The 14,200-nt window shown below is 40.3% G+C and overlaps 1 protein-coding gene across 2 annotated transcripts in view; it reads right to left on the bottom strand.

Moving 5' to 3' along the window:
* Positions 1-3,822: 3,822 nt before the first annotated feature.
* Positions 3,823-14,200, bottom strand: part of camkk1a (calcium/calmodulin-dependent protein kinase kinase 1, alpha a) — a 78,687-nt gene continuing 68,309 nt past the window's right edge. Inside the window, exons 11-17 of one of the 2 annotated variants that reach the window (XM_031310698.2) lie at positions 13,995-14,048; positions 13,608-13,681; positions 11,546-11,633; positions 9,611-9,739; positions 7,256-7,359; positions 4,718-4,765; positions 3,823-4,352 (exon numbers count right to left, since the gene is read on the bottom strand). In XM_031310698.2, coding sequence (XP_031166558.1) covers positions 4,280-4,352; positions 4,718-4,765; positions 7,256-7,359; positions 9,611-9,739; positions 11,546-11,633; positions 13,608-13,681; positions 13,995-14,048 — 570 coding nt within the window. In that variant the 3' untranslated portion in view covers positions 3,823-4,279. The remainder of the gene's footprint in view (positions 4,353-4,717; positions 4,766-7,255; positions 7,360-9,610; positions 9,740-11,545; positions 11,634-13,607; positions 13,682-13,994; positions 14,049-14,200) is intronic. The other variant, XM_031310699.2, reaches the window with a different exon arrangement.

Raw genomic sequence — 14,200 nt, 5'->3', positions numbered from 1 at the left:
AAAAAAATGTCGGGAAATCTCTGTAGATGGAAAAGGGTGAGGCCTATATGGATTGATTGACGCATCACGGACTAAGGAATCAGGAAAAACCAATGGGTTCAGGAACTACAACATTAAAGCTTTCTGACGGGCCACGCCGTGATGTAATCTGCACCAAAATCTGTTCTTCCTCAGCCCATTGGCTGCTTTTCTACCAAATGTAATTGAAATCTGTTTATAAGCTGTGGATAAATGCTTCAAACTAACAGAACAATAAACAGGAGAGAAAACATAACCTCTGCAGAGGTAATAATTAACATAAAAAACAATTAACTGTTAAATAAGTGGTAGCTGGGCGACATGAAGAGACTGTCCTATGGTTGGAGGGTTAAATGTTTCATCTTCGAGGGCGGCTACCCATCACTGTCTCTCTCCATCTTGAACGCAAAGCTGCTATTTCAAGCTGCTGCTATATCGGGGGTGACAGTGTTTTAGCATTGTGCATCATGTCAGCAGTCCCATGCCCCAGTTACACACCATTCACAATTCTGTTGTTGTTGGATAGGTACATCTTGTTACAGTAGCTGTTACAGCGTTGTGACACAGACAGGAGAATAAGGTACTGATAACATGTTTTTTCATTTATCAAAAAAATCTTAAAAACCAATCAGCAATGCAGTGACATGCAGATTGGTATCAAAAGCACAGGAGATGGGACAACAGACGATACACAGTAAGTACGGTCATTTACAGATGGACCACAGTTTTTTTTTTCCTTGATCATTAACTGTACAATGTTAAATGGCTGGCAGGTACCAGTAGTGTTATATGTAATCACAATAACGTTAATATGCATCTGTAAGTGGAAAAGTGAAAATATTTAAATATAAGCAGTATTTTAATAATAATAATAATAATAATAATAGATTTTAAAAAATGAGCGGGCTCCTCTGACAGCAGGGGAATGCCAATAATGCACCAATGATAAAGACGACAACAATATTGCACCTCTGACACTGACAAATGTACAAAACACAGACATGTAAAGCTGGCAACATTCTCATTAGAATGTGATGAGAGTTCAACCATTTTTAAGCTAATAAGCAGGACAAGAGGGAATCTGCGGACGGGAATCTTTACAGACTTCAAACAAATTTGAAAAAATTTAATATAACTCAGAATGGTAAAACATTTCCACCCCAAGCTGAAAAACTGCTAAATTTTCATCCTGTATCACCGCTGAAAACTGTAAAAAAAAAAAAAAATCTGCAGATTCCTTTTGGGTCTGCTAAGTTAGAACATCCCATCACAAACATTTTGGGTTCAAACAGCTTTTCATTGAAGGTGCAAAAAGACCTCCGCCTCCTTTCACTTCACATCGTCCTCAGCAGAGAGAAGGAACAAACACAAAAGAAAAACATTAAATGAATTTCGCTTGATTTCAAACTGCGTATACAACATTTTAGACAAATTCACATTAAGATATTCATTTATCCTGTACAAATTACCAACTCTTTTACTGAACAATTAAATAAAGATATAGTATAAAGCTTTACAATCCCCAGCACCCACGATAATCTATGGTTTTTATGCATAACGTCCCTGCCTCTGTGAACATCAATCCCTAAACACAGAGGCTCAATAACAGTAGGTGAAATGCTTTCCCATTCTGATTCACTGAAGGATACTGAGGGCAACATTAATAGAGGAACTGCAAAGCGCTGCACTGCCCGTTTCTAAGCAGCCCCACTGGGGACAGCGCTCAAGTCTTGATGTTGGCAGCCTGGGCCTAATCACGACAGTAAGATTCTCCTTTTCACTGCCGTTCAAGTGATCAGAGCACTCTTTCAGCTAAACATGCTTTCTCTCACAGGGCGACGACCCAGGCCAGAAAAAATCAAAATGGAGTTATATAAACATTCATCTGAGGCTGAGTTACTGCGGAGCCACACGTTCTCATCGATTTGAGTCGGCGTCACAAAGTTAGCTAACCACTTTGAATGGCAAACAAAGAACTCAAATCACTGATAAACACAGTTTTCTTTTTCATTCATCACCATTTATGATCTCACAGGGTTAGAATGCTAACTAACTAGCTTACCTAGCACACTACTCTACGAACATGTAGACCTTTAAAACGGTCAGCAGGCAAACTAGTTTTACATTATTATTCAAATTATTATTATTCTAAACTTCGAATTTAAATTAAATCTCATTTATATTTTATATATACACTACTGGTCAAAAGTGTGGGGTCACTTAGAAATGTCCATTCCACTCCATTATAGACTTAATAATACAGAATACCAGCTGAGATCAGTTGCATTGTTTTTTTAACCAGGGCAGCAGTTTTCAGATTACATTATGTGCTTACATAATTGCAAAAGGGTTGTCGACTGTTTTCTCAGTTAGTCTTTTAAAATGATATCAGATTAGTAAACAGAATGTGCCTTTGGAACATTGGATGAATGGTTGCTGATAATGGGCAATGTAGATATTGCATTAAAGATCAGCCACTTCTTTCTACAACAGTCCAGAACCCTTTTGCAATTATGTAAGGACATAATGTAATCTGAAAACTACTGCCCTGATTAAAAAAAGGTATTCTGTCTGGAATGGAGTGGAATGGAAATTTCTAAGTGACCCCAGACCTTTTACCGGTAGTGTATACTTACTACATATATTTATAAAATACATATGAGATAATCATTTTCACAATAGCCAGATTCAGAGTGAGATTTAAGGCAAACGTAAAAGGCTAAGATTGATTTATAATATAGGCTGGGTTTATATACTTGGACATACTTGGGTCTTGGTAGAGTTAACATTTAGTGTCAGGGGGAAAAAAATCCCTTAAACAGTGCAGGGATTGTTGTCCTCTGCATATTGCAAAGCACACCTCTATGACCCACTGTGCACACCTGAACACCTGATTCCTTTATTTTATTCTGCTAGGGAATACGGAAATAGAAATTTGGGGTAGTAAAAAAAAGAAAGATCTGCTCTTCCAAAAGTCCCAGTACCCTCCACTCAGCAAAAAGGAAACTTGTATAAGCCTCCCCCTTTTCTGTCCTCCCCTCCCCCTTAATAAGAATTTGTGTACAGTCCCTGAGCCTGGATAACTGATTCAATTTCTTCTGTAAGAGCACTCATTGATGTTTAACTTAGACAATAAGATTATTCATGCCTTCAAATCAGCTCTGCATCAAAGAGCGTTGTATAATAATACATTCTAATTTGTAGGGGGAATTATTTAAGGTATAGGTCATCGGAGTAGTTTACAGTGTGTTCACATTCGCCATCAAACAACATACACTTCATAATGCTCCAATATCTGTCGCAATTACGTCACATCAAATCAAGGAGTACTGTATGACATAAAAGGGAAAGAGACAGTGTTAGAGAACAGAAATCAGACAAACAAAGAGTAGGAGAGGAAGCGTGAAATGACTTCTACCACAGAAATATTTACACATTACACATGATGTAGTCCTTTCTGTGTGACCAGCCTCAGACAGCTGACTTCAGAGAAGTTCAACCAGTCAGGCCAGCACAGGAAGGACTTGGACCTTTATCACCCAGCTCACCCAAAGTAAAAGCTGATAAACACACACACAGAAGAATAGGGCTGTAAGACGATAACCGATAAATAATTTAAAACAAAGCACTGTTCACTGAAGAGACAATATAGTGTCATTTACATGCTGAAATCGGTGAGGATTATTCTCTTCGCCTGACTGTGACAGGTGGCTGTCGACAGTCTGATGATGAGGCCTAACTATTCATCCATGCACACGGGTAAACAAAAAAAAAAAAAGAAATCTGAGTTTGGCAGTTTTTCCCCCCCCCACATTACAGTGTAATGCCAGCTGACAAACATGTTCATGCCGTTCTTCTGCAACAATAATTTAAACTGTTAATGATCCAGAAATTCAGCAGAGTTCCTCTTATTGGTTCACTGATGCCAGTCACAACAATGAGCAGTTAAAACAAGCAACATTGTAGATCATTAGTGCCCAGAGACTCCACATTAGAGAAGGAAATTGTGGGGGATTGGGATCAAGAAGGAAACTCTGAGGCTGAAGAAGGAAGACAAAAAACAAAGCAAGCCCGAGCTTACAAGTCTGAATGTAAACGCAAGTGATACAGCAGTGTCTCTCCAGTGTATAGAGTGATACGCCTGTAGTGTGTCACTGATTTGAAGGATGAAGGGGTGGGCACACTGTGGTTCAAGCAAAGGAATGGAAAGAGGATGGAGTTTAAGACAAAGCTCTGTTGACGGGAGGAGCGTCATTAAGACTCAAGAGGAGGGCTCGTCTTCATGCAGGTCCTCCAGCTCTCCTTCTCTGGGCCCGTCCCCTGTGCTGCTCTTTCTGGAAGATGAAACAAAAGAGAGAGAGAGAGAGAGAGAGAGAGAGAGAGAGAGAGAGAGAGAGAGAGAGAGAGCAGTCAAAATGAGCAGTTCTCGATATCTAAATGATTCTTCTGTTAAAGCTTGTGCTCAACTCTCCAAATGCAGCAAAACCAGAGAAGCTCCCCCCCATTTTTCTTGCATGGTAAATGTTTAAGACACAATGTAACAAAGCAGCAGGGAGATGAGACAACTCTCTGAGATGACAGCTGGGGAAGGGTTATGCTGCTCCATCACTTGGCATGATGGGGCTGAGCGAGAGTCGGGGAGTCTGAGATGATGATGTTGGACAGACAGCGTGCCAGACTGTATTGCACAAAGTGTTACCTGAGAGAGGGGTGAAGTTTAAAAGTGGGCCGGAAGGGCCACGAGTCCCTGCAGCAAAGTGGGAGAAAAGATGGAAAAGTCACAGGTGAGAGGGAAAAGTTTGCCTCAGGGGGTGAAAGGCATGGTCGCAGGTGGAGATGACTCTCCCCCAGTTGTTGAAACAATTTTGATACGTTTTTGCATTTCATAACAATATAAATTGAATCATGTGAGACTTTGACTGTTCGGACAAAATAGGAAAAATTAAAAAAAATCATCTCATTTTTTAAAAGGGTCTCTCCACCAATTTTACAAATCAAGTTGAGCTTACTCATTATGGGGAGTACGACTCAGCCTGTAAAAACAGTTTTTATGACGTCTTCTGTGGCTCTAAAGGAGCTTTGTCAAGTCTGAGAAAATAACCCTGGTGATGTCAGAGTGATGTCATCAGGGTTTCGTAGCTTGGACTTGGAAACTGACAAATCTTTGACAGAAAGCCTCTGCTACAAACTGAGTATAGGTAATTATAAAAACATGTGCATTACGAGATAAGGAAAGTCTAATTAAAGATGCTATCAAGTTGCATTATGGGAAATGTAGGATCCTGTGTTTTTGAAGCTTGACCCATCCATGGGACTGAAAGTCAGGATATATGGCATCCCTGATTTTGACCAAAGGATATACTAATTATCTGCATTAATCAGATCATTATTTTTTTTTTAAATAAACTGGGATATCTTGGCATAATTAGTATAAAGATGAGATCATGGTGAGAGCCATTGGTACCCTCCTTCTCACAACAGTGTTTCTCACAACTAAGACCACATTACCCATAAAGCCTTTTGCTTTCTGTCACAGAAAGGATACTACTGCTGGGTTCCATTTACCTCAGAAGTCGGAGCTTGGAACTGGGAATGACGGGACACCTGAGTTGACAGCGTTCCAGTTACAAGTTAGAAAACCATTATATTTAACGGGCTGTAGCCTAGTTAGCCATTGTTAGCAATACCAGTTAGCAATACCAGTTGATAGTTAGTTAGTTGTGTTAAATAAGACAGTCACTTCTTCCACCTGCCATTCAGAACATTTTTTGAGAGGTTAATCAGCAGTAGAATTTTGAAGTAGAATGTTTCTTTCGGCTCTCAGACGCTGCCCATGTTGTTGTTTATGGTACCATGTGAGTATCTATATTTAATATAAGAATTTCTCAAAATAAAAGTGGTTGAAACGGGTGATAACATGCTAGACGTAAGCCACACGGTTGCTGTTTAGGGTTTGTTTTAAAGTCCCCCCCATTAATCAACAAGGTTTATCATTCATGTTATTTTATTTATTTATTTAATTAGTTTTTTTTGTCAGGGACAATGTACCAAATACATTAATCTTACGAAAAGATGTTTTGTACCAGAGTTAGCTAATGCTAGTTTCCATCTGCAGTCCCCGGGCAGGTGCAGACAATAATAAAACATTACATTACAAATAACTGTCAGTAGCACTAACAAATACATGCAAGATTAGTTAAACACTAATCAGATGTTTAAATAAAAAACTAATCAAAAAAACCATCACAGCCTAAAATATATACAACATAGTCAAAAACATTTACTTCAATATTACATTTGTAAACTTTTAAGTGTGCTGATTGATGCTCACATAGCTGGTTATCGAGGATGTATTTCTTTAAGTTTCGAGAGAAATTATATGTATATATGTTGACATGAAGCTCAAGAACCAGAAACTATGAGCTAATGTACAGACTAAACATTCCAGCTCAGGGCTTCTGTGAGCTGGAGAAGTACAGAGCCCATGGTTTCTCCATTTTCCAGCAGGGGGCAGTATTGTTTCAAACTCCCTACACGTCTTCTGGAAACACCTTCACCTTGGCAGCTCTCTGACTGCAGAGTGTACCAGGGGAAACCTCGGCCTGGATAGAGGAAAAATCATCTAATAAAACCCTCCCAATAGGAGATTAAAGTCTCCTCCACGTTCAGCACTACAGTGGCCCGTCTCCACGACTAAGTCAGCTGGACACATAACACAAATTACTGCCCCAAAGGGTCCCGCAGTACTGCAGGGAACGCCTATAGATGCACCAATTTACCCTTGGCTGTACTGAATATGTCGGAATTGCAGTATGGGATAAGACGATTGGTCATTTCGCCTGTGATGCGTTTAATCCATGCAGCAGGATATCCAAGGTCAGCCCGAGGCACTGGTAGATCTGTATCATTCTCAGTCACTCTGAATCCCTCTACTCTTAAAAGCAACACACAAAAACACTTATAAAAGCTGGAAGCTCTGCTGCATACAATGAAAGAATGAATTATGGTGCTATGGCAACCCAAAGCAGCAGCTGCTGCAGGAGTGAATGCCAGTTAACCTGATACAGCAGACAAAGGAGACAGGAGTGAAGTACCGATCGACAGTATATCACAGTCTCAAGCAATCCCTGCAATAAGAATAAGCCTTCATCTTCATGGCTGAGATATGCAGGTATTAAGTGTACATGGGAGATCAGGGCATGGGGGACGGCCAGGCAGCTAGACTGTGTGTGCTTACATGAGCAGGCTGCCAGGTGCAGACATGGACCTCTCCTCTCTCCTGCTCGGGCACTCAAAGGGGTTACCGAAGGAGCGCTTCCTCAGCATGGCTCTTACCAAAATCTGAAAAACATTCACAAACACAGGATGGTTACAAAGACGTGCAAAAGCTCTCTTTTTGTGTTTTGAGCCTGTGGTTCTGGGGGAGGGTGTTCAGGAAGGGAGGAGATGTGTTCATATTGTAAATTCTGTTTTGTATTTTGCTTTGTTAATCACGAGGAGTTATTTTTTGTGCCATGAACCTCAAAAGCAACGCATGGAAAATTTTAATATCCCAAGAAGGAAAACTCCCAGTTAGCTCAGAGTGCACATAGCCATTTGCACGTAGCAATCTGGTCAGAGCCCTGGATTTTAATAAGGTGGCGGATAATTTTGCACAGAAATTGGCGAGAAAGAAACACGGGTTTCAAAGCTCCATTGTGTAATTTTTTGAGTTGATTCTTAGCAAAAAACCCTTTGTTCTTTCACAAATATGTGCTCATTCATGTGTAATTACTTCCACCAACTAAACAAAGTATTCTCGTACGCGTAGAATCTGCCATTCAGAATCATTCAGAATACATACGAGCGAGTCGCTCGAATAACGGCCGCCATGTTCCGCCTCCATCTTTAAAATACATTAGCCAAAGAGGGACATACCTCCGCCTTTCGCGCTTTTCACTCACTGGCACTGTGACGAATGCCAGGGAGGGAGGGGGAGAAGATTACTTGTGACTGCCGGCAGATTTGAAAGCCGGTTGAAGATGGAGGACTGCGCCTATTCTCAAGGACATGTAACGGAGACGCCAAGGAAGTTAAAAAGAGAATTAAAATGACAACACGACAGGCAAAGCAACAAGACCAAAGTTAATATTGGAGTGGCTTTTCCTAGACAGAAAGAGCTCAGAAGGAGCAAGGATTTTAAAAGGGACGCCATAGTTGCCTGCTTTCTTCTCGACAGGTCATTCAATTTGTGTAAATTCAGAGTTTTATAGTTTATAGTTGGCTATAGCATGGTTGTACATAACACTAGAACGTCTAGGATACTTTTCCTCGTGTCAATGCTGAAAAAGGATTGTCTACCTTGTAACATAAATTTAATCATATTTGTCGTGATTTCCCTGGCAGACAACTCACGTAATGGAGTTGTAACACAGACTAGCTACAGCTAGAACAGCTGCGTGTAAACGATTGAGATATGAAGAGCTAATTTCGGTTTCACTGACATGATTGTTCATTCTGATCAGAGAAATATATTAAAAACACAAACCTCTGTTGCTTCTCTCCTACGATGTAAACATTGCCTTACACTATTAATCTCATACAATAAACAGAATAACGATAGCACTGATACTTTACTAACATTAGCTTGCATATGTTTGGGAACCTGGTAGCTGATGTTTGCAATGAAATGGTACCAAAATAACGTCAAACTATTATTACACTGGAAGGAACACTCACAGACAAAGTCGTACTGCTTGGAATAATACGGCCACCGTAGGAGTTAGAACACGCTCGGAATGGGGGGGAGGGGGCTAGAAAGTAATATTCAGTTGTCATATACAATTTCACTGCTAGATGGGAGAAATTCTTACACAAAGTAGCTTTAAAGTAAGATAGTTACTGTACTTATTTTAAATAACTGGTATTTTCTATCAATCAATGATTTGTTGATCATTTTGACTTGAATTTAGAGTGTGACTTGGTGACAGCTGACAGAGGTGACAGACTGATGGCTTCAGATGGAAAAAGCATCAAGTTTTGTTACGTTTATAATACACAGAAGAAAAAATACAAATATGTGTGCAGGGTCTCTTTTTTATGACCCCCTACAGCTGATAGATACCACTAATTAAATCCTGTATTGACATAGGTTGTTATTGCGTTTTTGGATAACAAATCTAACATACATCTAGGGTCTGATATTTTGATGGTAAACAGCAGGAAGCTCATTCAGCTAAAGTTAATATCCAGAATGTGGGGGCTTCCACGCTTTTAACCTGTGCTGTCTATTGACGGTTTGGCTTGTGTGAAAAATGTGTTAAAATCGTAGTCAACCATAAGAAAAGCTTTAACAGTACAAGAATAGACAATATTCAAACTTTTTTTCATTTTTCAGAGTTGAATTTCGAGGGGCGACCTCGTCCTTGGTTGCCTTCTGAAATGTAAAATCACTTTGTTGCTGTATTTTGTCACAATTATGGTTAAGAGAGGACTACAGTTGTCAGGAAAACAGGTACTCTTAGAGCTTCACCTCTCTTGGAAAAGATGAGCGTAAATGTATCAATTTGATAGAAAAGTGCTGGGTGAATGGAGGACACTCAGGGTTCCTTACCACTGCAGAGAGGCTGGGAACAAACTTGACTGAATTCTTGATTTCCTCTTCTGTCACCTCCACCACAGAGCAGTGCTCCTCCTCCAGGGGTAAAGGATCAGTGCCTCTCTGGGTCACCCACTGGTCCATCTGAACACGCATACAGACACATATGACACATGACGACATGTCGATACTAACTGTATCTACGATCCACAGAAGGTTGCACCTGTACATCTTCATAGGAAGCCTGCCACTCATTGTTCATCTGTATGTATTTTTTAATGTTTAAAATATACTAAAGGATGACTGCAGTTTTTATTTATCATTAAGCCCTGCACAGCATGCATATTTCACATTATTGATCAATTTCTAAAGCAAAGCGTACCGTTTAGATTTATATTATTTATGAGCGTTTTCTACCAGCCAGCCAGCTATCTGTTTTGATTAATGTTGCTATGCTACGAAAACCCGACTGCAAAGACTTAAAAGGTGCTTGAGACAGATAATCCATCACAGTGACCAACCAGCAGGAGTTTATATTTGTCAAACTTTTATTTCTAAAAAGGTCTTAGTAATAAAAAAATTAAAAAAAGTTTTGTTTTCAGCAAACAAGAATAAATAGTGCTTTTGTTGGGAAGTATTTTCCATTGTGGATTTTTTGCTCATGTGAACATTTACGACAGAAGGATGGAGTATCTAGGATTGCCACATGACAATCTACAGTGCTGTTCATAGTAATGAAGAAACATGTCATCCAATGTAATGGCTCATTGATGAGTTTATACTTATCAGTAGGATCATTTCAGTGCTGGTTTTTGGTCTTTTGATAAGATTGGTTGGATTTTGAATATCTCCAGACTTACACTTTAAAATGTTTGCAGACATCCTGGTGCATTCACGTGCTAGTGGGGAAGCTCTGAAGATGACTACAATGTCTTTCAATGTCTTGCTGTTTTGTTGGAAACTCAAACTCAAAACACAATCATCGACATGATCGACATCACAAATGACGTTGCTGCTCATTTCCAAATTATAATTCAGGAAGTTCACTTTTCTTCAACATCCCAGTCAAAAATACGACAGAAGATCTTCCACCATTTCTAATCAGTGCATCAATAGACATCAAAATTAAAAAGTAAATGACAAACATGTTACCTACCCAAAGCAACTTGAAACTCGGCAAGGTTTTTTTCTGTGCCATGACTTGAATTCAAAAATCAAAAGTATGTAACAGGCTTAAAATTATAGGCAGTAATAACGTAAGTAAATACACAGTTTAGCGCAGGCGCTAAAACATTGTTATGCTTTAAAGTTACATAAAAAATGCAATGGCATTTCATTATATTGTTGAAATAGACCTTCTCTTTATTATTTTATATATCATTTTCTTCTGACAGTTTTAATAAGCTGCCAGTTTGAAACTTTTGTCAAGTTAGAGATGTGTTTGTGTGTGAGCGTGTATGTGTGTGTGAGCGTGCGTTGTGCATTGTGTGTGTGTGTGTGTGTGTGTGTGTGTGTGTGTCCGTGTGGTTGCACAGGGTTACGTATGCATGATGCTTAATTATCTCTTCTTCCATAAACACAAACAGAGTTTCTGGTGAGAGAATGACTCACTGACACGATTAGATTGTGTCATGGAAATACGGTGGGGAGTGGGGAATAATATCTGTCCATGGCTGGTCCAGGACCGTCCCCTGTACTACTGACTCAGTTTTGATGCGGTCCCTCATAGGGACAAACAGGTTTCATCATGCCCTGGAGCAACACAGCATGTGTAATGAACCCTACTGAATGCACCACAGTGAGGTCAGAGTCTTCTGAGCAAATCACAGGAGAGAAAATCACAGTCATGTTGTGTCTGAACATGAACAATGACATCCTCGTTATGACATCCTGAACAATAAGTGACAAACCCCGTGGTCTCATTTACACCCTCTCTGTTCTCTATGTTACCTTGATTTCAGGCATGGTGATCCTGGTGTCTGGGTTCTTGTCCAGCATACGCAAGATCAGAGTCTGCAGCTCTTCACTGATCTTTGGTCTGCACCAAACACAAAATAATGACAAATGACAAAACAATTTGAGGTTTAGCTACTTTGTTTCCTGCATTCTGTTGACCTTTCAAATTAAAATAACTAATTAAAGAACACTACAACCGCATTTATATGTTAGGGTGACCAGACGTTCCTGTTTTTTGGGGACAGTCCTCGTTTTTTTGGTGGCCTGGCCCCGGCTGTAGCTGTCCCCGGGAATGTGCCCGTTTTTTAATGTGCGGTAAAAACACCAAACAAAGTGAAATAATTATTTACGTGTTAGGAAAGACCGTAGAACCGAGTTGACATTAAACGTGTTGTGCTGGTTTGGCCAACAGAGAGGGCTGCTCGGTAGCGGACAATAGATGCCAGACCACTGATGTAGGGTAAGCCCCGCCGATCCCTGTCACAATCTACTTGGATCTAATCAACCACAATATTCACAGACATAGCGAGCTGCACAGTGTGGTGAAAGGCTATTTGACTGACTCCTCTCCCACTCGTCTGGAGCGGGAGTGGCTTTACCGAGGCGCTCTGCAGGGACCTCCATACACAGTGGCTCAATCAGAAAAGGGGGCTAATCAGTCAGAAGAGAATTTTTTGCTTTAATCAGCTGCAAGTGGGGAGTAAGGAGAGAAGTAAGGATGAATAGCAAGAGAGCTAGAGGGGGAATGGCGGATATACAATCACTGAGCAAGTCAATGTATTATTCTAAGCAAAGTTTATGAGATACGTAAGATACAAAAATGAAGAAACCAATGTGACTCCGTTAACCAAAGTGTCTCATCTAAGCGAGAATCTGTCTCTTTAAGCCCCTCTCCCGAAAAAGGCCAGTCTGCTCTGATTGGTCAGCTTTTCCGGGTCTTCCGCATCTGCTCTTTTGGCGTTTTTGCACTGTCACTGCATCCGAGGAATGACTGTAACGACACTGTAGCGGCACTTTCTACCTATATATATATATATATATATATATAGTATAGTTGTGACATCACAACCGTCCAGAAGTCCTGACGGCTCGTTTAAAGGCACAGTTAGTGAACACGGGCTGTGTGCATTTCTCTGTGGATTGAGCGTTTTGATACTTTCACAGTATTTATATAGCACCTCGACCTGCTTTATAATCAAAATAGACATGGAAATCTCACTTTTTACAATATGGGACCGCTCACTTTTAAGAATATGGGACCTTTAAATGATCTACTGTAAGTGAAGTCAAAGCTCTAAAATACTTAAAACAATGAGATCAAATCTGTGATAATAATAATCACAAAGCACTACACACCTACAGTATAACGGCCCTATCAGTGCGGACGACAAGGTGCTGTTAACTGTCATTGATTGGTACAGATTGGAGGTGATTTCATTAGGTGAAGCTATTCTCGAGACTCCAAAGAAGGGTGATGTCGACTGAACAAGCTTTCTCCACAGTCACTGAGTCTCTTGAGCCCACTGGGGGAAAACACTTATCATTAACAATATGACACCCTGTCCTTACACACCCTCCATTCTACCACTCACAACCCCTTCACACTTGCTGTGTTGATACTCCATCAGTGCGCTCCCTCAGTCTATCACCACTGCCAGCCTCTTCCTAGCTTCCTATCTCCTGTTCTCTCTGTCTTTTCAGTGTTATTCACTGGAGAAGACTTCCACATTAACCTTTTAGGCAAAGTGAAGATAGAGGAAGCACAGTGGCTTGTATGTGTCCAGGCCACTGATGCCCCTGTTTGCTTTTTCAATGCATGTTTGGAACACATGGTGACATTTACTGTATGCTGGCACTCTCTGCTGTGACAAGCTATTCATATTTTTGCAGGTGCAATTTGTAACTGAAAAAAGAAAATGGTTTTGCGACTGAGATACAGATAAGAAGATAGCAAAGCCAATAGGATGACTACAGCTGTGTGAGAGGTGGCTGGAACATCGCTGCCATCCCTTTTAATAAAGTGGACGAGAGGGTAGGACGCGGGAGGTGGACTTACGTTTCTGGGAAATCCACAAGCTTGGTCCTTATCTTATTGTGCAAAGCCAATATGTACTCGTCAATAAAGGGGCACTGCAGGTGGAGCAAAGGAAAGACAGTGAGAAAAACAAGGAAAGTACATTGAATTACTACTGTGCCAGAGAACATGTCCCTAAAGACAACTGAGACAAATAACAATAGCAGTAATCAGCTTCTAGCATTTATTAAAATAAATGATGCCACTAGACGGCTGTTGTATCTACCATAGAAGAAAATAGGTGATAGATAATGTTACAATAGTGAAGTGCCACTGGGTTCTGTTAACAAGCATGGGAGAATAAACACTTCTCCCAGCCTTTACTGCTACCTTTTTTGGACCAGATGAACAGAAAATGTGCACACTTGCCTTCCCGAAGACGAAACAGTAGAGAGTAACTCCCATGGCCCACACGTCCAGCGCCTTTAACAAAGTTCCAGAAGTGACATCAAATGCGACATAATGGCAAATAGACACATAAAAAAAAAAACATACATTTAGAAACACCCTGCAGCGATCCAAACACTTAACTTGCACAAACAAACATGGTCGGTGACCTAAATAAATGCAGACTG

The sequence above is a fragment of the Sander lucioperca genome, chromosome 13, assembly GCF_008315115.2.
Source record: "Sander lucioperca isolate FBNREF2018 chromosome 13, SLUC_FBN_1.2, whole genome shotgun sequence".
Lineage (NCBI taxonomy): Eukaryota > Metazoa > Chordata > Actinopteri > Perciformes > Percidae > Sander > Sander lucioperca.
Note: the sequence above shows the minus strand (reverse complement) of the source record. Positions and strands in the feature narration are given on the sequence as shown.